The sequence below is a fragment of the Kryptolebias marmoratus genome, linkage group LG24, assembly GCF_001649575.2.
Source record: "Kryptolebias marmoratus isolate JLee-2015 linkage group LG24, ASM164957v2, whole genome shotgun sequence".
Lineage (NCBI taxonomy): Eukaryota > Metazoa > Chordata > Actinopteri > Cyprinodontiformes > Rivulidae > Kryptolebias > Kryptolebias marmoratus.
The window spans coordinates 4,088,815-4,115,421 of record NC_051453.1 but is presented as its reverse complement, the minus strand read 5'-3'; the positions used below and the strand labels follow the sequence as shown (position 1 = coordinate 4,115,421).

The window sequence follows — 26,607 nt, the reverse complement described above, 5'->3', positions numbered from 1 at the left end:
AATGTCAGATGATGTAAAGGGAGGGTGAGTACATCAAAGAGGCCTGCAGAGAGCTGAGTAATCTGGGTTTAAACTTACTACAACCCATTTACGTCAGACTTTACCTCTCACAGGAATTTAAAAGAAAAAAAAAACAACTTGGAAACTGAAGAGATGGAAGGCGTTGCAACAGCCACACGGTGCACCTATGGCTCATTGGTGACCTACATTCCCCTTTGTTATTCCACACATATCGGCACTGCGTAAAACCACTGGCTGCTAATTGCTTTCACATTACAGAGCAGCCGGGTGATCTTGGTGGCTTTCCAAGACCACCAACACTGAGATGCAGGGTGTGCACATTTGTAAATGCATACAAGCTGATCACACTTGCTATATAAAGTGTGTAAGCCTGGGCTTAAAGTAAACATGTAGGCTGCTATATGCAACTAACAACAAACCCATGTATTTCCAAGTGTCCAAAAAACTCAACAGGTATTTTACCTTCAGTTTTATAAAACTTGAATCAAGAAACCACGATTAGATTGAAACTATATTGGTTTCTATTACAAACAAAGAGTCTTTGCTGAACATTTCTTGACAACTACACAGATTCAGAGAGCACCAGACTGTTGGGACTTTCTAAACACATTTACAAGCCTCCAGTACACTAATTAGCAATGAGTTGTTTGTGCCAATTAAACATGGAGGGCAGGAAATTTGTTTTTTCCTTAAATAATCTTACACGTCTGCAGCAAAAAGAGACCAGAGCAAACATAAATGACTTAGCCATGGACCATACCAATTATATTTATTTATTTCACAGGGCAACAACAAAAACTGTTCTATCCACTTTATTTTAGGAATAAACAGAGATTAAAGAACCAAGTTTATTCCTGACACTGTCTACTGTTTCTATGGGTGCAGGTGTTATGCTTCTAAATGTCTGTGTGTGTTTTTGTTCACCTGCTGCTGAGGCTGAAAAGGTGATTCTTTTTTTGTCCATGTCTGTGAGAGGGTGTGTGTTTGTCTGTCATGATTCCAAAATATCTCCTGAACCAGAGGATGGATTTTAATCAAACTCTCAGAAACTAATCACTGGATATTTACCTACATCTCATTAACACTGGGAGTCAAATCAAGATGTCCACCACAGCTTATCAACCTTAGGAAACAAAAAAATGGCTGTAACTTCGTCAAATTTACAGATATTGAGGTAAATTTGGTGTGGTAATAGCCGATAGTCATTCTCCGAGTGGTACCACATCTTGCAGGAGTGGTACCACATCTTGTAGAATCTTACAGTATCACAACATCGCACATAACTTTATTTACAAGGTTTGACCAAAACAGACAAAACTCTGTCCTTTTTCATCATAAGATAACTGGTTTAAAACTTTGACATGAAAGGTGGTGGGTGATATGCATTTCTTCAAGGATTGCTAGGCATTTAATTCCTAAAAAACAAAACTAAAACAATGTTGAGCTTCTAAACCTTTTCTCTTTTTTATGTCCGATCACACAGCAGTCACTTGACTGATTGAAAAACACTGTTTGCATGACACAAAGTGAACTGAAGAGGGTTAATTGTTTTAGCGGGCAATTTTAGAAATCATAAACACAAGTTTGCTACTTAAAAATGCAGTAATTTTATGCTAAAAATATTTTGGGAGGCACATCTGTTTTCTCACATGCACCCAGATGAACAAATATAACGAAGCCCGTTGTCAGTTCCTACTCTGGGTAATCATGAGGAGCTTTAACTGGCCAGCTGGCTGGAGTTAAATCGGGTTTAAAGTGAAAGGCAAATGAAATAACAAAGCTAAGGGTGCAAAGGCAGGGCAGTGGGGGACGACAGGTCAATGCCGTCTGGTTGAGAGCTACTGATGAAATGACAATAACGCTGAAGTAGAGCATAACATCCTCCAGGATTAAACTAAAATAACTCGTCTCTGCTTTGGAGAGGTTTCTGAGAGAGTACATGAGGAAATCAAAACAAAGAGTAAAAGAGGAGAAAAGCGAGGGGGAAAAAATAGGAAAGTTCAGACAAACTTTACCACATGTTCCTGCCATAAGAAGACAGTAGCCCAAACTGTTGAAGTGTACCAGCAGTGGAAATTTCTGACTCCACCATTGTTTAAAACTCTCATGCAAACAGTCATGAATCACACCCACAGCAATCTGTCTCGTTCCAAATCAGCACATCAACTGAGCATGTCAGAAATAATAAGCCACAATGCACAAAGCTGAGATTTTGTTCTTTTTGCTGCACGGTGCATGTACAGAAACTGGTCACAGCCTTGTATAACTGTTTATACTGCATGCAACAGTATAAACAATTGTACATTTCAATGAAAAGCTCAATAAATACTCTCCTTTAGCGCTCTGAGGTTGTGGATAATGTCTGGAAAGATGTTGAAGCTGTGCCATCTTTTCTTTGCCCCAATTGTGGCTGCAACAACATGACAGGCTTCGTGTTCCAAAGTTTACCCTTAACCAGTGAATCGCTGGGAGTTTAGTTTCAATCTTTGGTAAATAAAATTGGCACGCACAGCTCAACCATTCCAAGTTCAAGCCTGTAACTGTCGCTATTCTGCAGACATGAGGCACACTTTACAAGTCACATAAATAGGCTTTAAAAGCATCCATAAACGCATGCTCCAGTTGCTACTTCATCCAATGGATGGATGAAACGGCAAAGCATGGAAGAACAAAAGGTAATGAGCTTTTGTTGGCGAAGCTTAGCACTCCAGAGGCAGCCACGCAGAGGTTAAACAAACACGCAGAGGAATCACCCGGGTCTAAGCCTCTTATTCAGGCCCCTCTGAGGAGAAGATCATTGACTTCTGATGCAGGGATGAAGGTCAGGAGCTAGGAAAGACAGAAGGGGCCACAAGTCCCCAATAAGCAGGAGTCCTCTTTCACAAAAGTAATTTGTAGAATTTATTTTTGCTTTTTTTCCTCTAAGAGTCAAATCTTTTGGCTGATATGACTACCTGAAAGTTATTTAAGGTCGCTGTCAGTCAAACGCCTCTGAAAATATTTTCTCATTCTAATTCGTAGCCTTCTCAGCTTTCTCTGCACTGAGCCCGGTTCATCCAAGTCCTCACTCACCTCCTCATACTATCAATCTTTTCATCCCTCTCTCTCTAAAAAAAAACTACAATTGTACTTCTTCTACCCTATGAACCTCTTCCCTTTTCCTCTCCCAGGTCTCTCTCCTGCTGGGAGTCACAGGGCAATGTAGTTTCATTTCCTGCCCGGCTGAAATGAATGCTTTCAGAGAAAAGGGGAGGGATGGTATAGATTCAGGAAAAGACAGAGACAGATATATAGGGAGACAGAAAAATAATAGTTGGTGTGAGAGAACTGTATAGGCATGCAGGAAACAATTGCACCAATACGTAAAGTCAAACTGGGGCGCTTCCAGTGGGGTGTCAGCTTTGATAAACATTTACTGAGACATAAAATAGCAGCTCAGAGTGGAAATATTAAAAACAGGAGGACTCAAAGTTTCCTTAACACTCCTAATCATTTTTTGTTTATTTTCCTAAAAAGAAGACAAGAGCCGCATTTGGCGTCCCGCAGAATAAATGTATGAATTCCTGGTCAGGAGACGCTTCTGCACTCAATTCTGATTAAATACAGAATTCACCCTACATGAGGTAGACAGAAGTGGAGAAGCTAACACAAAGGCAAATTCCTGTTCTATGACTATTTAATACCCGTCCATTACCATTCCTGCAGATTTAACCACAAAAAGCCCACAGACGCTCCAAAATCATACAGGACCTTAGTGGTTCTAGAAATCCCTTAACCCATCTGAGAGTCAGAAGAACAAAATAACTGGCTATATTCTTTCGTTCTTTATCCTTGCTTTTTTCTGTTGAAAAGGCACCAAAAATGTTGAAGGTTAGACAAAGTCATTAAGAGCTTTGCCTTGAAAGAAGCTCCTGATGGTGAGGCTTTTTGAATGACTTTTTAGGTACAATTAGGAAAAACTCCAATAGACTAATCACGCATCTCTGAACATTTGAGTCTTTATTCTGGGGCAGGGATATCCAAATAGTGCAGAATGAAGCCATCCCAGCCAGAGTTTTCTAAGGCTTTAAAAAGACAGTGAGACTTTTGACTGAAGATTCATTGGTTTATAGGCCAGCACAGAGTTATAATAAATAAAGGAGCTTCTATTTAGGTCAAATAGTCTCTAGTTTGTTTTGTAGCTTTCTATCTCATGCTGTGATCACTTATGCAATTTCCTACTGCATGATCTCCTGAACATTACTGATGCATTTAAAGCCACACTCATGAACATAAACAAATCTTGTTTGAAGAAATCATGCAGGAAATAAAAAAAGCCTTTCTAATAATTCCTATATAATGTCCACTGATAAAACCCACATATAGAATTTAGTTGTGAGTTTAAAAATGGATTAAAAACATGTTCTAGTGTCCCACTACAAACACTGAGAGGAAAATAAGGCTTATGTATTTAAAGGGTTAGCAGTATTATTTTAGCATATCCCTTTAATCAGTTTGGAGGGGAAGAAGTCCTCACAAACTGGCAGCTTTAGACTGAAACCTATTTGGAGAAACTAATCTTTTAAAAGGCAAAATTCCACTTCACAGGGATAAACACTAGTTGCTGAAGCTACTATTTGTAATTAAAAAGGCAATAAAGGCCCCAAAACACAGGAGCACACTTCACTCTGTATATTTTACATCAATAAAAACTTCTCAATTCCCTAAATGTGAAGACAAACAAGGACCCCTGATAAACAAATCACAAACAGACACATTTAAAATGAGGAAGAATGGAGTTAATTCACCGTGAACACAAATCATAAGAGGCTCCGTAAAATTTAATTTCCTGGAATCCAGGCGATTTCAAGAAGAGTGAGTTTCACAACAGTGCTATGTATGTGTTTATGATGAAAGCATGAGAAACAGAAACAAACATATGAATGACAAACCTGCCAAAATAACCAACTCCTACACACGTAATGCTGTATTATTTTTAACTGCAGAATGATAAGTTTACACAAACAACTCTTTGGAGCTGATGGCGCCTAATCACAGCAACATATTTGAGTAAAAGAACAAAAACACAAAGCCTTAAAGGTTTACTAAAGCTGAGAGAAAAAAGACAGACCTGAGGAAAAAAAGTGTTTTTTTTTCCAGAAAAGCATGCAGTTTTTCTGCTTTATCTTCAACAAGAAGTATCTTGATGAAGCTAAAGATGTTTCATGTTGACAACAGAACGCCTGAAGTTGCTGTCTTTGTGTCCCTGCACGACCCAGGAGCCTCTCTGCTCTCAGTTATTGTTGAGTAAACAGACGGCTTAGCCCAGACAAGCGTGTCAGTCAGATGGGCAAGAAGGGCCGAGAGGACGAGCCACTGAGCAGCCGAAATGAACTGTGCAGACTGTGTGTGTGTGTATGTGTGTGTGAGAGAGAGAGAGAGGGAGAGGGAGATACAGGTAAGACAATGTGAAAGTGAGGGCGAAACCAAAGCAAAACAGAAACACAGCGCCAGCATGTGTCTCCATGTTTGTTTGCCGTGCAGATAAGGGGAGTCCATGGCGGTGGAGTGAAAGAGGGGTGGGAAGAACTGAAGAACTTAGTGGATGCTTTGAATGGTTCAATAAACGTTAGCTTCTCAAAGCTGAGCACCTGTTTACGAAGAAACAGGGAAAAGAAATGCCTGAACTTAGTCTCTCGTCTTTAATTAAATTTGTTCAGTGCTCTAAGGCTGCACTTATTGAATTTTCCAATTGTACAAAAATCCAGCAACTTACTGTAAAGCTGCTATAGCGTGTTGAAGTCATGTTTGCTTCAAACAAAAGCTGCAAATTTCATGGTTCCAGCTTCTCATACATTAAAATCTCCTATAATTTTTTTGTTTTAGATTTCTATAAAGTCACTTCTTAATATTTGTAAGACAAAGACACACTTCAATACATGCTTCAAACACTTTCCTAAATTCATTAGGCTAATTTATAAGTTAATTTCCAAAGGCAGCAGATTACCTGATAATAATAACAAGAATCCCTTTATAAAGTTTTTTTTAATACTTTACAAATAGGTTATTTATGAGTTTATAGGTACATGTAACTGATTGCTGGTTGCTCAGATACTTTGATTAAAAACCTTTATATATATTTGATCTATTAATGCTTAAAGTGCTTACATGCAGGTAAGTTACTGACATTTGTTAGATTATTTATATATATATATATATATATATATATATATATATATATATATATGTGTGTGTGTGTGTGTGTGTTGTGCAAGTCACAATATTTGTTATATAAAATCTAAACTATGAAGAAAAAAATACAAAAACAGCATTTTAATCTTGCTAAATAATGAGCCTGCTTCAATGCTTAAACAGTGTTTTGTTAATGCTTATAAACTCATGAATAACCCTTTTAGAAAGTATTAATAAATCTTTTATAAAGGGATCTTTATTACCAAGTTGTATAAACACGATTATCACCTGAACTCTTGATTCATTCTGTAAAACGGGAAAATATTTTAACTTTTATATGAGCATAAATACAAAGTTGAATGTCTTCTAGTAATAAGTTGATAAAGTGAAAACTTTTTTTCTAAATAAATGCTAATATTTTGGGGTCAGAGCCCATAAACTTCATGGTATTTAACACCTTTGGGGGGGGTGGTGTGGGGGTCATACAAAGACCTAATTGTGGGTGAACAGATATGTGCCTGCCTGCATGAAGTGGGAGTTTCTGAGGTCCTTAATGCTGAGCAAACAAAGTTTAAAAAGATTTACTCTGACACATATAGGAGAACTTAAAAAGCCATGTTTCAACTTAACCCCCCCTGCATGGTCTCTAAGCTGGAGCCGAGTTCACCGCGGAGGATGCCAGAGAAGAAGTAATTTGATAAAACCCCAACAAAGAGTGGGCTCCATGAAATTTAGAGCTCTTTAAACGAGTGCTATTCCCTGTGCGCCGCAGCATTTAGCAGCACCAAGTTCATACAGGAAAATGATATGCAGTGTGTGCGGCTTATTCCATTAGACTCATTAAAGTGTCACGTTGTCATCAGCACAGTCTCACACTTTCAGCTTGCCTTACAACTGCAGAAAAGGACTCATTGTATTGTGTCTATAAAGTACAGCAGAGAACAGTTTTTTTTAATGTGGCAAGAGCAATTTGTCTTCCAGACAGCAGTCAAAAGATCAACAGAGAAAGTATTGAACAGAACATATAGAAATCTGATGTATAAATTGGGAAGAATTAACACGACTGCAACTTCTTGGTCCAAACTCCTCCTCCACTGTTCCTTCCTGTTGCCAGCTGTGATCTACACGGTAACTTCTTAACTGCAGCAGTAAAACCTGAAGCACTGTATTTAGTTCCTTCTCTTAATCCAGCTCTGCGTTTCCATGACCTCTGCACACACAGCTTTCTCTCTCCGGCAGCCTGACCTCTCCAGCAGACGGTAAATTGCAGGAAAAAGGTTTTCACGCTCGGCTACAGTTTCCAGTTGCAGAAACTTTATCAAGCATCTGAAACGAGGATGTGAGTGAACGGCATTCGGCTTTGGGTTCAACTCTGACCACAAAAAAGGCTAAACTTTAGAGTTAGATAAAATTACAGCATCCTTGAGTCAGATCTTCAAGAAGAAATAAATTTACACGTCTAATTATTCACAAACAGACTTCTGAGAAACTTGGGCCTCGTCTACACAGAAACACTGTTTTTCCAAAACAATCTTTTTATCTTTATTTAATCTTTATACACAGGTGCTGATGTTTAAAAACTATTCCCATTTCCAACATTTTGTAGATATATACTTTTACATATATTGTTAACTTTTTCTTCAAAATTGAGTTGGTTGTTCTGATCCACACTCCTTACCAGTTGTTGGTGGTAATGGGCCATAAAGTTGTTAACACCAAACACTTCATCACCGCTTCTAATAAACACCAACAGAAGAAGAAGAAGAAGAAGCTACGTGGAAGTATTTCAAAGTGAACAATTGTGACAAAAGCAAAGCAGACTTCAAATTATCCTCAGCAAAGTTGTGAGGAGGAAGGATGAAATCTAGCATCTTGCTTTTGGATTATTATTAGTAATCATATCTGTACTTGATATCAGCAAGTACTTAAATGATTGTACTTGTACTTAGTTTGAAAAAAATGAGCAAAAACAGCAATTAAAAGAGTATTTTATAAAAAAAAACACTTAGCAGAGCTGAAAAAGGACGATTGCTCAAAGATAAAGTTATTTGATATCTTAATATGTTTATACTATTAAAAGCAAACTGCCTCTCAGCTATACATCAGTTCAAACAATTAGCACATTATATTTTTGAACAGTTTGCCCCGTAGTAACACTAGAGCAAACACATGGGCTTAATAATGAGTGGGAAGTCGGTAATTGTCAGAGCACCATGTATAGTTTACACCCCAGCCTTTTAAATCACATAAAACAGAGTGTGCTCATATGATTTATGGCTATGTGCTGATTGAATTAAAGTCTATGATTTTCCCCCCATTTCACACACTCAAAATGGAGTCGAGCTGTCTCAAAAATCAACGTTCCCCCTCCTAGAAAAAAAGCCCCATACATCTGTTTCACACATACAACTCCGGCCACATTCTTCTGCGTCTGCCAAAAGCTTTTAGGGATGCACAGCACTCGATGCCAGAGTTAGTGTAGCTGTGCGCCTTGCAGAGAGGGAGAGAAGATTTTAAACACAGCACAGTCATCGATCTGAAAGAAGTGTACCACTCAGACCGTGACAGGGGCAAACGTTTTCCAGAGCGTCTGGAGAAAATAATAATCAAAGTAAAGCCACACTGGCAATACTGCAGTGATGAAAAGCAATGTGAAAAATAAGCCAGTACCTGATTTAATAAAGTACACATAAAGAAAATTCAGCTTTGTATTTTGACAGCTTTTTCACCTACTTTTTTTCCCCCTGCTAAGATGTCCCAGGAAACAGACAGAAGACAAACATCTCCGAAAGTCCTCTTCAGGAATCAAGCACAAATATTGTCAGAGTCTCCTGTTAAAAACTCCACTAAGGCACCCAAACATGATTTATAGCCTTTCTGGGTGTTATTAAAGGGCCAAATGCAACTCTAAACAGATTTGATGGTCCCTGCCCTGCAGAGGTGAACGCCCCGCAGTCAAAAACACTCACACAGTTTATGTAGAAATGGCACAATGGAAAACACTGTGGTTACTTTATTTTTATTAATGTGTCACAGATTATTACTGACCTAAACGGCAGTAGCTGATGGAGGTGTGGCTGTTGACCATTTTAGAAACATACTAGTACAATGTTTTTTATTTTTAATAACACATTCTGCTCTGATCTCTGCTTCCAGTGGCAAAATAAGCTGAATAAAGGTAGTATCTCACTGAGCTGCAGCTGTTGGTGACTAGTTGGCAAACAGCATTCAGGAGGGAGTCTCCAGTGTCTCGCAACGTTCGCTGGAGTTCTTAGTCTCCTCGCATGAGTTGCAGAGACTTGTAATCTTGTCATCTGAGTTTTGAACATGTTCAAAAAGTTGGACCTATTGCAAGATCTGTATTTTGACACCTGAAAGGGAACTCTCATTTAACAGAAAACATCCAAGGCAGATGTCCAGATCTAAAAAAAAATCACAGGTGATCAATAATATTTATTTAAAAAATGGTCCAAATCTGCCTGTCGTCATTTCAAGAGTGTATTCCAATAGCTTAAATCATAAACATGGGAGTGCTTCCCAAGGTGTGTACAAAACAAGTGGGTATGATGTGGGCAACAAAATATTGTGCATGGTGTATAATACAGTTTTGAAAGCTGTGCACAGAAAAATAAGCTGTAATTTAAAAAAAAAAATGCTAACAGTGCATCTCTCTACTTCTTTAATTTTACTTTTTTTAAACAAACGCCATGAAAAAAGAAAACACCAATTGAAGACAGTAAAGTGATTTAAGCCTAAAAGAATTAAACAATTCCACAGAATTGCTCAGATTTGCTCATAAAAGGTTAGATTTGGATTTGGGTAAGTGCGGCTGACAAAAGGTCATGACCTGAAAGTCTTGTTCTAATCAGACAAACCAAATTCCTTTCATGACCTGCTGACTTACTTGAATCAGTATTTAGAAGCATTTAAATGAAGGCAAAGTAAGCAGCTTCAGAATTGCATAAATTACACAATATATGTGTAAAAACCTTTAAACTTAACTTATCCTTTCCTGTTTTACCATGCTATCAAACTTCCATTGCTGTTAGCAGGGAAACGCTGATTGTTGCAGAAACTGCTGGCATTTAAACAGCATTGACAGACCTGTGACCTCTGACCTCTGAATAGAGGCTTGCAGACTGACCAGAGAACCAGACAACCCTAAATAAAAGCAGATAACAAAGCATCTTCGTTTTCTTCCTGGTTACGTTCGCCTCTGTAGTCCTGCAGTATTCTGTTAGCAGCTGATCAGAGGGCGGTGCAGCTTTTCTCTTTACATTTGATTACATCTGAAGCACACTGTCGTCCCTCCCTGACTGTTTCCATTACTGCGAGCCAGAAAACAGACAAAACTCTCATTGTTATCATCTTGGAACTGCCTCAGAGGTGGCGATGAAGTTGTCAAGTTTGCAGAAACAACATATATATGTAAAAAAAAAACTTTAATTGGTGTAATTTTCTTGTCCATGACAAGTAAAATAAAAGTGAAGCTATTTCTATTTGGACTGCCAACCAAAGCATGAAAATTCTTACACAACATCAGCTGCATGTTATCTCTGGGAGATGGAGCATAAAACTCATCAACTAGTCTATAATTTACAAGGAAAGAAAAAACAAAACAAACTAAAGAAACTGTATTTTCTGTGAGTGCTGAATGACTGGTACAATTTGTTGTAGAACGAAAAAAAAACAAGCAAAACAGAAGCTGAAATGAGCAAAAGCGTAGCTAAAAGTTTAAAATTACACAGATTCTAGCAAAGTTAAAATGATCAAAACTGTAGATAAAAGTAAAAATTAGCATAACAGTAGCTAAAAGCTACAAATAGCAGAACAGCTAAAAGCTAAAATCAGACAGTAGTTAAAAGCTAAAACGAGCACAAGTACATAAAGTAAAGCAAGTTTGCAGAAATAGATATTAGAAAACAATATTTTGAAGGAATTGAAGAGATCTTAGTGGATTGGTACAGGAAAATTTTCTGTGAATAAAGTTAAAAAATTCAAAAAGTATAAAAGTTACAAACACTAAAGTGCAAAGTGCATAAAAACTGGACAGTTAACATTAAAAAGACAAAGGATTTTCCACTTTTAAAGGTCTGAGTGCATCTTCACTCCATATTCCACCATTAAACTCTATTTTTAAAGAAGTCATGGCCAACTCATCCTGTGGATTAACATTCCCCTCGTACTCAGGCCCAAACACACAGAGAGAGATGGGGAAAAGAAGAGCCATCTTAGAAGCTTTACATTCATGTGCTGCACAGCCTCATTGTAAATAACAGCCAAAAGCATTTAGGGAGGACAGAGGTAATCCAAACAAACCCAGAAAATCTTCCGGAGATAATTCATAACTAACCCATCAGGACTGGGAGGATCCTTTGATACTTATGCACTCAAAAAGCCAGGACCCCAAAAATAACAAAAAAAAAACATGCCTTCATGAGCAGCTTCATAAACATTTCATATCTGATTCAAACTCTAATCAATCACACTTATATTAGTCAAACAGCTGTACCAGGAGGCCATGTTTACCTTAAAGATTTAATACCACACAGACAGAACTGTGCTCAGAGGCAGAGGTAAGCAGGGAAACTGAAGCCTAACAAATGTTTCAGAAACAGTGTGAAAGTTATCTTTTTTCATTAACAGCCATTACTTACTTCAGCCAAACCCACAAGTGAAAGACTGTAAATGTTTGCCTAACAGATAAGCCTTTATACATCCTTATCTTTACATTCATTTGCATTTTTAGAGGCTTTCCAACAGAGCAGAGCCCCCCTCATTGTCTGAAGGGTCTCCCTGTGCCGAGGCTTCAGGGGGACAAAAGGAGCATGATCTAAAAAAGCAAAGATCATTTACATGAGAGGAGAGGCTGACTGATGGCAAAAAGGGCAATAGCAGCAGTTTTAGGACACGAGAGAGATGAGCTCAAGAGTTAAAACAAACCAAGCGGCGTTAAAAATCTAAACATGATGATGGACTGACTGCCTCTGAGCAGCTCAGGAGCAACAAGCTGGATGTCCACACGTTTCAAAGATTGGCACATAGTTGAATCAGGATGAACCGCAGGCAGCAGGAACGCACAGAGGAACCACGGGAATGGCTTCAGAGAGCAGGGGGAAAGCTCCCGAGACTCACCGGACGCGCTCAGGTCCAGGACGCTTCGGAGGAGCAGCGCGATCCAAAGCGCGCAGGCTGGACATCTCCAGAGACGCAGGCTGACCGCTGCCCGATGTGGATCCATTCCTCCGGCTCTGTGTTACACCCTCACCCGCTTTTTCACATCCAACAATGCGCACGATGGAGCCCTTCCAAATAAATAAATAAAAAAATAATAAAAAAGAGCGACTCGAAATTCAGAATTACTGTTTCCGCCTCGGTCTCAAAGCGCACCTCAGGATAAAAGAATGGCAAAGTCTCCCCTAGTGTCTGCCACTTTTCCTTCTCACTCTGAGTCCCTCTCACAGCGTCTCCTTCACCAAATAAGCGCAGCTCCTTCCAGCAAACTTCAGCGCTCAGAGTTTGGGCCACAGGAGCCACATGGCTGCGCTCAGACGCGCGTCGCCACCGTGCGTTCACTGGGGGAAGTATTCAGGTCAGACTGAGGCTCTCTGCACAAAGATCCTTGGAGTTTCCTCATTTAAAACAAATCACCCGGTGAGATTTACTCATCTTTTGATTAAAATATAAAGTTGAAGCCATAAACAACCTGCTTCCGGTCTCTGGACCACAGCTGCATTCATTAAGGCTGAATTCCTTCAAAGGTCACTCAGGGCTCTCTCTCTCTCTCTCTCTCTCTCTCTCTCTCTCTCTCTCTGAGCTGTCTTTAATGTCACAAGTCTAAAAATGTGCTGCAGAAACAGGTTAAAACGATGCACAGAATTATTGTTTACTTATTCATAGACACAGATTCATTTCCAAACTTTATTCTTCATCTCCCTGCTGTAGTATAAGACTAAGAAACATGATCTATGAGAGTTTTGCTCAATATTAGCTGATTGATTGACTGTCATGACCAAAATTAAACAGATAAGCTAAAATTTTGTTTATGCTACACCTAAATTACCAAGTTTACAAGAAATAAAAAATATACTAAATTATTTCAGTGTAGTTTTAATGACTGTATTCAGCATGAAGTATGAATGCTTTATTGTTTCACACATTGCTCTGCACTCCTTTAAAACCACGTCTGTGTATCCATTGTGCTAATTACTGTAAAATAAACAACACTGTGAATCCAAACAATATGTAGTGGTCGGCCATGCTGCAGGCCTTTCTGTGTGGTGGTTGCATGTCCTGCATGCATGGCCTCCCAGATTCCTAAAACGTGCATCTTCATCAGATAAAATACAGATTCGTAGGTAGGTAGGTAGGTACATTTATTAGATTGCAGTAATAATAAAAGTTAAACTATACACAGAGCTGAATTTACCACTGTAGATTATCTGATAATGATCCATCTGGTGTTGTTTAGTGTACCCATTCATACCAACTAGGTAAATTACTCAACATATTAAAACCACATTCAAATGCTCAACTCATAGAGAGTCATTTACTTTGCAGCCATGCATTTCTTGCACAAGAGGTCTTATGACATAGGTCTTTTATGACTTATTTAAGAGGTTTATGTCCCTTTTATTCTTTTATTTTAAGTACATATTTGTTCAGTAGTCTTTCATGTTGAATTCTTGTAATACTGTGGACTGTGGTGCAGAAGATGGCTGACGTGTCTCTGACTCATTGTTACATCAGACATGAAGGCGTTTCAAGAAGAAGGGTTATGAGGGTCAAGGGTTACGAGGCATCAAGAAGACAAAATCTGACGTTTTTAGTTCAAAAGTTCCCAAACTTGTACTCAACAACTGTTCAGCACCATCTAACTGAAGTCCTAATGTCTGATGTTTCTTAGCTTCTTGAAAACCTCAGAAAAAAGGCGTATTGGTGATGTTCAAGTAAATAATTTACATAGGATTTCAACTTACTCAACAATTGGCTTTAGTGTTCCAGTAATACTAAGACTTAGCCTCATTTCAACTAAATAAATATGAACCTAAACTGATTAAAGATTTAAAAAAAGGATGAGCTAACATTCATCATGCAAAAGTTATTTACCCTCTGAAACACCTTTTAGATTTCCATCTTAAGCAGGCAGATTAATTTCACCCAACATTGTTTTGTTTTTCTTTTCACAGGAGGAAAGCTTTGCCTTTGGGCCGATCAAGTTGTGAGATTATTTCTGACCTAATTCTTTTTCTGTGATGTGTATTAGCTTCATTCTGCCTAAAATAGGATGAGATTATTAAAATTGCAACCATGCATGGCAGAAGTCATCTAACTTTAATGTTGAAGGGGATTAGGGTTCAAAAGGTCCCCCTTGGAGAGCAGATCCCTGGGGCTTTTTAGCCGGGACTCAACCATTTGGACAGGGAGGCTCTTTGTTCCCAAGCTGGCAATGATGGCTCAGTCAGTAAATGAAAATGAAAAGATGATAATGATGAGAACCATTCCAAAATATTTGTGAAAGCCTTCTGTTTTTTCTTTTATCCACACCTTTTTTGGACATGTTTGCACTCTGCCGTCCTTCAGTCAGGAAACATTTCAGGACTGTCTCTGAACTGTTTAGACATCCCTTAAAGATATATTCTGATCATTTTTGAAGCAATGTTTTAGAAAATGGTTATCAATAGTTAGTTTGGAGAACGAGGCAAATATCTTCTTCCAGGCCTGGTTAATGGCTAGACAAAAGAGGCCTGCTTTGTTTTATTTTTAAATCATTTTTCAAGCTAATAAACCAACTCTTTCTCAAAAATGTCATACCAGTATGAAACAACACTACATTAACTAATAACAAACCTCTATACTTTACATTTCTACCTTTTCCCAACAGCATTTAACTGCAGACATTAGGGAAAATCTCCAACCCAAGTCACTAGAAAAACACAATCTGAGAAATGGAGCCACAGGAAACATGTCATCTTCACCAGGAAGAAGGGACAGTTTCTTGTTTTGTTTCCACAATTATCTGCAAATAAAAATAAATAAATAAATATACAGTATGTGGCAGCAGGAGAGGTATTTAGATCATGTACTCATTTTCAAAAACAGAAGCTTACATCTTTCTGACAAAGGAGGTTACATGTTTCATTTGGAGATTATTTCTTCCTGATCTGCAGTCAGTCTTCTCTTTTCCCCATATTTTGTGCTTCATATCTGATAAGGTACTAACTAACTATTGATAAATATTTGACAAAACATCACTTCAAAAATGACCAGACTAGCACTTTAACGGTTGATGAAGACTTCATTCTCTCACACACAACCCCTTTCCAAACCAGGTCTGATAAACACCTTTCAGTCAGTGCTAGTTGTGCACCAAATGCTGCAGAAACTGCAGAATCTGTTTTTGAGCAAGTTATATAAAGAAAGAAAGAAATCTTTCTTTTTTATATAACTTTTATAACAACAAGCATTGTTGTGTAATAGGCAACATGACATTAACCAACTCGGGTGGATTTGTTTAAAAAACGAAGGCATGTAGGTAAAAACTCTGTTTCAAAAGAGCAATAGTTCAGTATGTAATATACAACAGAGTGACTATGTGCTCTAATTTCCTTCTTGTATTTATTTTTGGGGGCAGCACATATGGAGTAGGGATAGATGGAGTGATGAGGAGGCAGCTTGGTTTAATTCAGGAAAAAAGATGAAAACCACCAGCAGTACAAGCAGTCAGTATTAAAACACTGTGGTGCAGCGGAAAGCCTCACTGTCTGCTTTTTCTTTCATCTTAGATTTGTTCCTCCATCAGACATGCACTCCACAGCACAATGGACCATATAAGTGTGGTGTCTTTTGGATTATTTGTTTTCTTCTTGATTTAGAGACTGAAGGAGAAAAGTGCCAGAAACTGGACAAAATCCAGCCTCTGTTGCACAATTCCTGGTTCCACTGAGTGGTCAGAAACACTCTGTCTCATCTCCTGCTGTTACTTACAGTTTTTAATGGCCTCACACATCATTCTGTACACTTGGCTCCGGACCCGGAAAACTGAGACGGTAGAACTGGTGATTCATACGGTGCTTCTACATCTGGTAATGTCAGCCTTTTTAAGGGTTGTCTGAGACTTGGCTAACCTCATGTGCCCCGTGAAATCTTTTTCACTCCTCGTGAATGATCAAGAGATAATGTCTGCTTTAAATACACAGAATAATTAAAAGTCCTGAACAAAATTTGGCTTTACAGACAGAGCAAATGGAAGTTGGTAAAGAAAGCACTGGACATTTCTAGGGGACAGATGGACAGCCTCAGATATAAAAGTTAATGCCATATAACACAGTGTCATTAATAATTTAACAAAAAAACAAGCCCAAATGCAAAAGCTGTAAAATGAATGTATACCCCAATGTTTCAGTAAATCATGGAGCATCAATGTGGTCTGTTCAAGTTAGCCTTTTTGCTTTAATTTCTTAGTTATTAGTTAGATTACTAATAAATTTGTTTTGGGTACAATGTTCAGTCTTTATTTTACCAAAGCCTTTTTAATGTTTAAAACGTTTAAAGTTTTATTATTGTTTTCAAAACCATATTTTGTGATTTATCCAATTAGGTTTTGTACACTTAGCAACTGCAACAAACAGAGTAGGGGTGTATATGCTTTAAAAGAATCTAATGTAATTCAGATTTGTGAGTAATTTAGCAAATCTGCTTAGAATTAGTTAACATACCAGTGGAAAGGAGAGCATAAATGTTCACTGCTAACCCCGCTGTCTTCTGCTTATCTGAGGTCAGGCTTCAGGAGTAAACACAGACTGAACAAAGGTGTGCCTAATTGTTCTCATCACTCCATATCGTGGCCACGCTCAGCCTTAGAGAGCTCTGTCATTCTGGAGGAGCTGGGAGCAGAGCCACTGGTCCTTTTCCAGTCATGCACGTCCCACTTCCAGAACTCACTGGAAGGATCATGTGTCCTCTCTGTCCTGGGAACTCCTTGGGATCCCCCAGGAGAAGCTGAAGAGGCAAGTCGAGGGATTTCTGGGTTTTCCTTCTGGATCTGTTGCCTCCATGACACGACAACAAATAAGCTGCAGAAAATGGATGAATGGAAGAAATTGTGCAAAACGTAAACCTACACAATACTCATGTGCAGCATGTAGAGGATACAAATATGAGTTTTACTAAAAAAAAACTGCATTCAATGAAGCTCTGAAGTGAACTCAAACTTGATACATTAGTTGTGACAGAGATGGCTGCGGGTCAGTTTTACCTCCGCCAACAAACCAGGATCAAGTATTTTTATTAAAGTCTCCCTATCATACTTAATCAACTATGAACGAGCAGAAGAAATGTCCAACATGCAGCCCCACCCAACCCAAAACAGACGTTCTTCTTAAAGTCTAAGAAAAATAATGTCCTCTTCCAGTAGGAGAGCACTGAGGAGAAAGCCTCCCTGTGATTACCTGATGTGATGACAGCCCATCCAAATGCAGCACGGGAGCAATTAAAAGACCAACAAGTGGAACACGCTGCACTCTGTCAGCTGACAAAGTTTAAACAATGCTGCACGACAAAGTGTCACGATTCCTTATAAAAGAACTTTGAGCAGCTGTAGAGCCAAATGCCCCACTTTCTAACTTTGAAGGCTGGCAGTTGGCCATAAAAACATTGTCTGCAATCATAACGTGAACAAAAAAAACCCTTTTTGTTTCACTCATACCAAGCCAGCAGGGCTGTGTGAAATATGTGCCTCGAAGCTTGTGGAAAGAAAATCACAGGAAATGTAAATTTGTTGTAACAGTTGGCCGTAACGCTCTGTCGTCAAACATTTAACTCTTTAGAAATCTGCATGAAAATCCAACTTGATTTCACAACTGGTTCCAGCTCAGGAACCCAATCGGTTCTCCATGTGTTGCAGCACAAACTGGTAGATTTTTTGGCTCGAGTGAACAACGCTAGAATAAGTCAGGAACTGGTACATAATGTGCCATCTGTGATTGAGACTAATTTTCCATTTTATGCTCAGAAAAATGGTCCTTATGGTTGCCTAGGTGCACCTGATTTTCCACCCAGACTTCAAGTTAACTAAATTGTGGCCAATTTACCTTCAAATAATAGAACTTTGTGGAGGAGAGGGCTGACACTAATCCAGCTCTGGAAGTCTAAAATGATCCAAGCTGCTTCAGACATCTTTCTAAAAGTCACATTTCCAAGAAAATGAAAATATTTCAGCTCATCTGGATGGTTTTAGATACAGATTGTGGGGATCCCTTGAAGTCTAAACTCTTTAAAAATATAATTGTTTATCAAAATTACAGGTTCTTATATGGCAAAAAAGAGATTTAGGAGGGAAAGAATTAATCAGTTTATACTTTTTTGCTTGACTAAAGAATGTTTTTGGAGAAGCATCAACTTTTTTAAAGTACTTGGCTCACTCACTGTTCAACAGGATCCCTGTGTTTATTTTCCAAGTGCACAAAAGATATCACTAAGACTACCAAACACAACCTTATTTCCTGTTTCTCTTACGAAACCCTGGTTTATTCATAGAATTAGTGCTGGTTTGACTGGTGTACGAAGGAAAGCATTGTGAGGCAGACATCAGCCTAATAATGAACTGAAACTTGACCACTGTCCTTTCACATAAGGCTCTTTTATTCATAGTTGCTTTATTAGTTCTCAATACTACAGCTGCGGCTCAGGTGGAGAGGCTAGGTTGGTGGTTGGATGAACACAGAGATGGGAAAAGTCCAACATCACAGGGAGAAGTGGAGAGAAAGAGGTAAGGCTGCCCAGAATTGCTGAGTTATGCTGTTTAGCAGGTCTTGCATTGCACAGTTCAGATTTGCACCAGAGTTGGACTTAAACATTTCCAGAAAAATGACACAAGGCACACTGAAGTGCACTTCTGTGCTTCTTACATCTCAAGTGAGAACACTGCACTACCGAGGTGATAAAATGTACAACTTTCGCAACCTTTCTGCACTTTTGAACTTGTAACAGTGTGTTTTTAAACAGGCAGGTTACTAAAAGGTGTCTGTCAAGATAGTTTATTGTCCCCCGTGGACGTATTAAACAGCTCACTGTGATTTAGTACAAAAGGAAGGCAGTGAATAACTCAGCTCATCTATTTTCTTGTATTTTAACCTGCATGTTGAGCTTCCCTTTTTAATCTAACTTAAATCTAGCTAAGACAGCATTCAGGGGCAGCTTCACCCCCCAAGAGAGCGGAGGCATCTTGTTGCTGAATCATGTGATGACAGTGGGGCCGGTGCGTCCGGTTCTTTCATGCAGCTGAGACACTTTCAGGGCGATGTCGACCAGAGGAGCCAGCATCACCTGAACACAGAAATAACACAGAAAGCTGTTCAGGTCTTTTAAACACGTAGCTTCTCACAGCCGTGTACGCAGGACTAGTTTTTAGGTGTCAGATGACTTGGTAATATTAATACGATTCATTGTTTTTCTTTGAATTTTGGTCAAATGTACTTGTGTTTGTCATTACTGCCCAACCAGAAACCAGCCTGAGCAGAATCTGGTTTTAAAGACACTTTATACTCCAAAAATACCTCCATGAAAAAGGCCATATTTATTAAACAGAGAACATTTAAAACTGTAGGGGTCTTCTTCTCTGTGTGTAAATCAAATCTACTCATCGTCAGCTGACTGAATCATTCTCTACAGGATAGTTTTCTGTCAAGTCAAGAATCTGAAGCAATATGTTTCTGCTTATCACGTTATTCATGGTGCCTGAGCTGTAAGGAGGATAAAATATTGGAGTGCAACTTTCATCCCCCTCCCCCTTTTTTCTCCCCTTCCTTGTACTGAATCACCTCCCTGTCCACAGCAGTCAGAATCATTTTATAAAGTGTCGAGCTCTCCGTTTCCCCCTGTGTTATGTTCCTCTCTCTTCTTACATGACCTGATAAGCTGTCATAACTCAAGTGTTGGCCAAACATCTCCATCATCATCTCTGATGTTAAATAAAACTTGAAAAGAGCTGATTCTGGAGAGAACCGCACCCAGTGGGATCTGGCAGTCCTGCAGACCACAAAGGAGTTCAGTTTTGGGACTCGTGAGTAAACCTTAGTCGGCTGTAATCTGGGCAGGTGGTACGATGACAAAGTATTTTATCTTTTCACTCCTCTTTTTAAATGATGATATAAAAAGTATTCACAAGAAGAAACTGTTTCTACTGGTCCTATTTCTGTTCATTTCCTCACTAAACAGACAGCTGGGATGGCTCTTTAATGTTCCGACCTGAGGATCCTGGTAAATTTTCTGGGCGTCGTTCTCGTAGCTGTCTATGTAGAGCCTGATGGTTGCTCCTGCGCTGCCTGTACCGCTGAGACGGAAAATTATCCTGGAACCATCAGAGAAGATGATCCGGAGGCCCTGAGGGAGCAAAGGAGACAAAAACAAGACAGAGACAGGCCATCGGGATAAATGAAAACCATGTGGAGGTGAAAGAAAAGAGGAGCCACGACTCACACTGTTGTATGCAGACACTTAGGGATAACTTAATCAGGTATTTAGACAATTCGACTATTATTTTTTTCAAACTAGAGAAAGAGCATTTACAGTGAAAATGCAGTGTGGACGCTGAGTGCTGAATTAGGAGAAATGTTGAAGCTGAAAGAATCAGAACACTAGCCACAAGCTAAAAGGAGGAAAACACAAACTAAAGGTTAAAAAAAGCGAATCCCTGAATTATGAGTGTGAGCACAAATCTTACACCGGATATCATATAAGTAACGAACTGCAGACTCCTTACCTGGTTTTTGGACACACTGCCATCCACAGGGTCTGTGTAGGCAAAGTTGTCTGAAACAGCCACCTTGTAAGTTTTATCCCCTGATGAGAACTGCTTTCCAACAAAGGACGGGTCAGACATTTGTGCCTCCAGGTCCTTAATCATCTTGTTAGCAGAATCTGAGTCAACCTCCTCATAGTCGTACCTGGAAAGAAAATTGGACTTTGCTGATACAAAATTCTAATCTGGGAGCTACAGCTGATCAGTTTGGGTCAAAGGAGGACTTCTTGAGTTAAAGAGTCAGAAATGAAAATGTCTGCACGAGGCTACAAACAGGAGCAGTCCTCCTTGTGGCCACTAGATGGTGCCAGAACAACATTTGAGAACCAAACATTTTTACATAATCTCTAAAGTTTGAAACATTGGTGCAACAATAATGAACAAATGCATGCCAGATGAAAATCTTGACTGGAACTTGAGGTTTCATTTCACAGAAGTCTCTAATTTCTGACCTGGTGAAAAAGTTCCTGCCAAATTTCTGCCAGTGATCCTTCATGATCTCCTCCACGCTTTGCTTCCTGGTGGCAAGGATTGATAACCATGCAAGCACGGCCCACAGTCCATCCTTCTCCCGGATATGATCAGAGCCTGGTTGGTAAACAAACAGGGGGACGGAGGAGGGGTGAATGAGCGGATGTGAATGTAAAAGACTTTCTTACAGGACTCAAAGCTGAAGATTCGCTCTCACCAGTTCCAAAGCTCTCCTCTCCACACAGTGAGAGTTTACCAGCGTCCATCAAATTTCCAAAGAATTTCCAGCCAGTTGGCGTCTCATAAAGCTGCATCTGCAGAGCTTTGGCCACACTAGAACAAGATTTAAACACGTTTTAAACCTCAGTAGAATTTTTTTTTGAATAAATAGTTCAGTAGTGTGGTTTTTACTTGTCCAGAGCTCCACTGGTGGGCATGCTGCGAGCCAGGCCTTTCACACCGGTCTTTTTGAAATACGGGATGGAAGTAATGTTGGCGCCAATGACAGCCACAGAATCGGAGGGATTCACAAAGAAGCCGTGTTTACCAAGTACCATGTTACGGTCCTGAGGAGGGTGCAAGACAAGCAGCACAGAGGGGTTAATGTCAGCAGTCACAAACAGGACACCAACAATCAGATTCCAGGGTTGTGGGAACATTTTGTTGATAATAACTGACAGCAGGACTCCTCAGTGCTGCATATTTACTGAAAATAAAACTAATTTTAAAGAAAAATGCCAGGGAGAAAAACAGGATGACTTACTCTTGCCTTTAAAAACATTACATTTCAGCCTTATTAGAAATAAGTTTCTCAAATTAATTGAATGAAAACTGATGTCAGATCAGTCCTCTGCTGCCACCCCTCACCAACACAGCGTCACATTTAAAGCTGTAAAGTTGTTTCTTGGTAGGAAAAGGAAGAATACTTACACCATCACCGTCAAAGGCAGCTCCGAAGTCGTACTCTCCACTTTTCATGGTGTTGACCAGATCAGCAGCGTAGGTCAAGTTAGGGTCGGGGTGATGACCGCCGAAGTCCTCCTGAGGGACACAGTTGACAGCTGAGTTGGCGGGAGAACCCAGCTCTTCACACACTATCTTCTTGATATACGGACCGACCACTAGAGGGAGAAACTGTCATTATTATTATACAAAAAAAGACAACGTAGTTCTCTAAAGCGAGGTTTTTACGCGCCGTTCCACACCTCCATGCATTGCATCCAGTCGAACGTTGATGTGGTTGGCTCCAGAGAGAAGGTCCTTCAGTGCAGCAAAGTCAAAAATGCCTCTCAGCATCTCAGCATACGCTTCAACCGAGTCAACGATCTCCACTGAGAAATCCAGAGACAGCACGAACATGTGACAGAAATGTAAACGTCAAGATGAAGACTTAATTTCACACAATATATGGTCACAATACTGATCCATAATGCATTTCTAATTTCATGGTCTACATGGTATGTTTCAACACAGCAGAGATTAGACATTTAAACTGCATTTAGAATAAATTTTGTATAGCTGATAGAAACTGCTGTTCTGTTTCTCCTGGTGAAGACGGGTTTCGTCTGTACCTATAAAGGGCTTGAAAGTGTCCACTTCAAAGGTCTGCTTGCCAATCTTCGACAGATCCACTTTGAGCTCCGGACAGATGTGATACTCCTGCAGGCCTTTGCTGATCTCAAATATTTTGTTTGTGATGCCTTCAGGGGCAGGACCTGGGAACAAGAAGAAAGAGTGATGACAAACTAGGTCCTGACAAACACACACAAAAAAAACAAACTAGAACAGTGTTCTTCTTTTTATTAAATTTGCATTATGAACATTTCTCTGCAGGAAGTCTGTAAAATCCTCTCACCTCCACTGGAAATATTGTACTTGATGCCAAAGTCTCCATTGGGACCCCCGGGGTTGTGGCTGGCTGTGAGGATGATACCTCCCACCGCCTTTAGTTTGCGGATCACACAGGAAACTGCTGGGGTGGACATAATGCCATTCTGACCAATCACAAGGTGATTAATCTGGAAAAAAAGAAAGAAAGAGGAGAGCCACAGATTAACTCACACCTAAGAAAAAAAGAAAGTAGACGAAACCCTGTACAGATTAATCCCAATATTACTTTAATTTGACAAACAGGAACATATAAACTGTTTGATTGGTTCACTCTGAACTCAATCTGTTTAATATTCTAAAACCTGTGCAAATGATCACAATAACATGAGCAAAGGGTGTCACTATCAGCATCCTCTAAGTGTTAATGAACACACACAAACATTACTGTTGTGTTGCAGCACAAAAGCACTTTTTCAGCACCTTCTGTTCACTGGACTACTATCATGTCGAGGAGGTTGTACAAAAATAGCATGTGCACCTTTAACCTTTCAGGTTTTGAAGTTGTGCTCTATCTCCATCCAGCTTTGTTTTGAGTAAGCATGACAACAGCGGGGCCTCTGGTTTTGCAACTTAGTCAATGACACCATTACCCAACAAGTCATTTCTTAACATGGACTAAAGATTACAAAAACCCACCAGAATAAGACATTACTCAGCAAATGACACCTTCTGGCATCACTGAGGAATAAAGAACTGAATGAAGCTTTTCTGATAAGAGGCGGAGCGGCCAAAGGTCTCATCCAGCCCTGTCTGCTCTTATGCTTGCCAGGGCCAATTGAAACAGGAGATTTGATGTTTAAATGAGCTGAAGTCCAAATTTAAAGCAAAAATAGCAATGCATATCTGTAAATGACAGCTGCTGGCAAGGTCCCTATAGCAAACAAATTTGTCATAAAACACAACAACCTCTTTAAAGCAAATTGTTACATCTCTTTCTAATCCAAATGAACAATTCAGCAAGCCACAACCCATTCATTCCAAATTAAATCAATATTTTGGGTTTCTCAGACACCATTCTTCACAAGTCAAACGTCATCACATGAATGAGGAAAAGTGACTCCATACGTCCTGTAAGCACATATCACTTGCAGCAAAATGCTTGAATTGCTGCATTTTTTTTTATTTTCTTTTATGTTATTTTTGACAAGGAAGATTGGGTTTATGGATAACTCAAGTACATATCCAGTGCAGCTACTAAATGTTAATATTTCCACCTACACTTCTTTCATTTTCTCATTTGTGAAAGCCTTGGAATATATATTTTTACAAGTAGAAATGTTATTTTTCAATTCTTACTTTTAATAATATTATTTGGACTCGGTTGAGATAAATGACATCTTAAGAGAGACTGTGGTTTGATTATATGTTACAACGGCCTGCCTTACACCACACAGACCAACGCAAGGCAACGTGACCGGCTGCACGTCACGCCCCCCTGCTCACGTCTCCCCACAGCCCCATTATAAAAACACAACTATCTTTTAACACTATTAAACACTGGTTTTGTTATTTTATAAAACTGTAAGACACAGCTTTAGGCTTTTTTTTTTAAAACTGAAGTATTTTAACCCTGCACGGCGCAGAAAGCTGCCGTGTCACCGTGTAAATGTCAAAGGTGACCAAGAAGCTCCAGCGGTCAGGACTGCTGGTGGGGGGGAACAGACATATCAATAACACCTGAATGCAGATGAACCTGGCAGGAATCGTCGAGAAGTTTCCCCATCACTTCAGGCCGAACAATAAAACACAGCATGTGAGGACAGGAATGTCATCTCTGCTCCAAAAGGAAGGAGGGCAGAAGCGAAGGCTAATAAGGGCATCCAGTTAGCCATGCTAGCTTAGCATCCACCATCCCGCTGGCTGTTTATTTTCGTTATTAATGTTAGCATTGAGCTAATTACATTTATCAGCCCCTCCTGCAGCAGGTTGCACGGATATTATCGTACACAGAACAAACAACCTTGGCAGCTCGGTGGAAACCTGCTAGCATACATGCTAACCCAGAAGTGTCTGCGCGGCTACACGCACGGTGCTCGTGTCCCCCTCGGACTGACCCCGTTAGCCGCTGCGATCTGGACGATCAGCTGAATGGCGTCCTTCATGAAAAACCTGCCGTCCCCTCCCACCACCAGGGTGGCCGCCTGGCGCTCCGCGGGCTCGATGACGGAGATAATGCTCTGGATGAAGTTCTCCGCATAGTGCTGGTTCTGCTGGAACACCGTCACCCGCTTCCTCAGGCCGCTCGTCCCGGGCTTCTGGTCCGTGTACGGCTTGGTCTGAACTGTGCTGACTTTCACCATTTTGAACCCCAGAGACAGAGACAGACAGAGCACCTGTGGTGGACACCCCTGTGTGATCCGCAGTGTGGTCCGACAAGGAGGCGAGGCGACAGCACCTCCCCCCTCCTCCCTCACACCTCCGCCCTCTCTCTTTAAAGGGCCATGGAGGCTTTCCATACAAACAGCAGCAACATGAAGTCAATGTATGAAAAACACTTTGTCGGATAGCAGAATATGCTCTAAAACATGCATTGACGTAAGCTGCCCGTGCATGAGGCACTAATGCACCCACATACCATCAGAGAGGCAGGCTTTTGAACTGTGGGCTGATAACAGGCTAGATGAGGGGTCCTGGAGGGCCACCATCCTGCATGTTTTACTTCTTTTCTGCTCCAACACAGCTGATTTGAATCAATGGGTGATTAATAGGCTTCTGCAGAACATGAAGAGGTGATTTAACCACTGAATCAGGTGTGTTGGAGCAGGGAAACAAGTAAAACCTGCAGGATGGTGGGCCTCCAGGACCAGGATTGCCCATCCCTGGATGGACCCTCTCCTCTTTAGCATGAAGGACTTAAGGCTCCAGCGTACTCCATAAGAAGTCACGAAGTCGGCCTCGCAAGCCGTTTGTTTTCACACACACCTTTCATTCAGAACTCCCGGGAAGCTCCTCCCTCCTCCTACTTTGTTAAAACTGTTTTTTTTCCTGTCAGTTTCTCAGCTCTCCTGTCTTTCTACAGATTTTTGCTTCCCTTATCCCGACCAGACGTGTTTATTAAACAGACTGAGAGAGTACATGTCGTTTGGCATTTGCAAATATGACGGAACGAAGGGAACGCTGCCCGGCTGAGGTGTACTTCCTCCCGGCCACCACAGCCACAAAGAGCTGCCTGTGTCTCTGCGATCTTTTTAAGCTCATAGGTTTATAAGTTTTTCTGGAACAGTCATAAAGACGACTGTATTTTCTATCAGCCT

At 40.1% G+C, this 26,607-nt stretch overlaps 2 protein-coding genes across 6 annotated transcripts in view; both read right to left on the bottom strand.

Annotated features, from left to right (window-relative positions):
- Positions 1-12,701, bottom strand: part of ror1 (receptor tyrosine kinase-like orphan receptor 1) — a 117,770-nt gene extending 105,069 nt beyond the window's left edge. For all 5 annotated transcript variants that reach the window (XR_005232794.1, XR_005232795.1, XR_005232796.1 and 2 more), the window contains exon 1: positions 12,328-12,701. Coding sequence is in view for 1 of the 5 variants with exons in the window: in XM_037974089.1 (XP_037830017.1) it covers positions 12,328-12,433 (106 nt within the window). In the remaining 4 variants the exon portion in view is untranslated. The remainder of the gene's footprint in view (positions 1-12,327) is intronic.
- A 6,110-nt stretch (positions 12,702-18,811) lies between these two features.
- pgm1 (phosphoglucomutase 1) lies at positions 18,812-25,734 on the bottom strand. Its single transcript, XM_017420560.3, has 11 exons — positions 25,408-25,734; positions 23,319-23,481; positions 23,035-23,178; positions 22,669-22,794; positions 22,394-22,584; positions 21,875-22,029; positions 21,681-21,796; positions 21,445-21,580; positions 20,954-21,137; positions 20,440-20,574; positions 18,812-19,518 (listed from the first exon to the last, which is right to left on the bottom strand). Exons 1-11 carry the CDS (start codon positions 25,651-25,653, stop codon positions 19,429-19,431), a joined length of 1,686 nt encoding a protein of 561 aa, XP_017276049.1. The 5' UTR covers positions 25,654-25,734; the 3' UTR covers positions 18,812-19,428.
- Between the last annotated feature and the right edge of the window lie 873 nt (positions 25,735-26,607).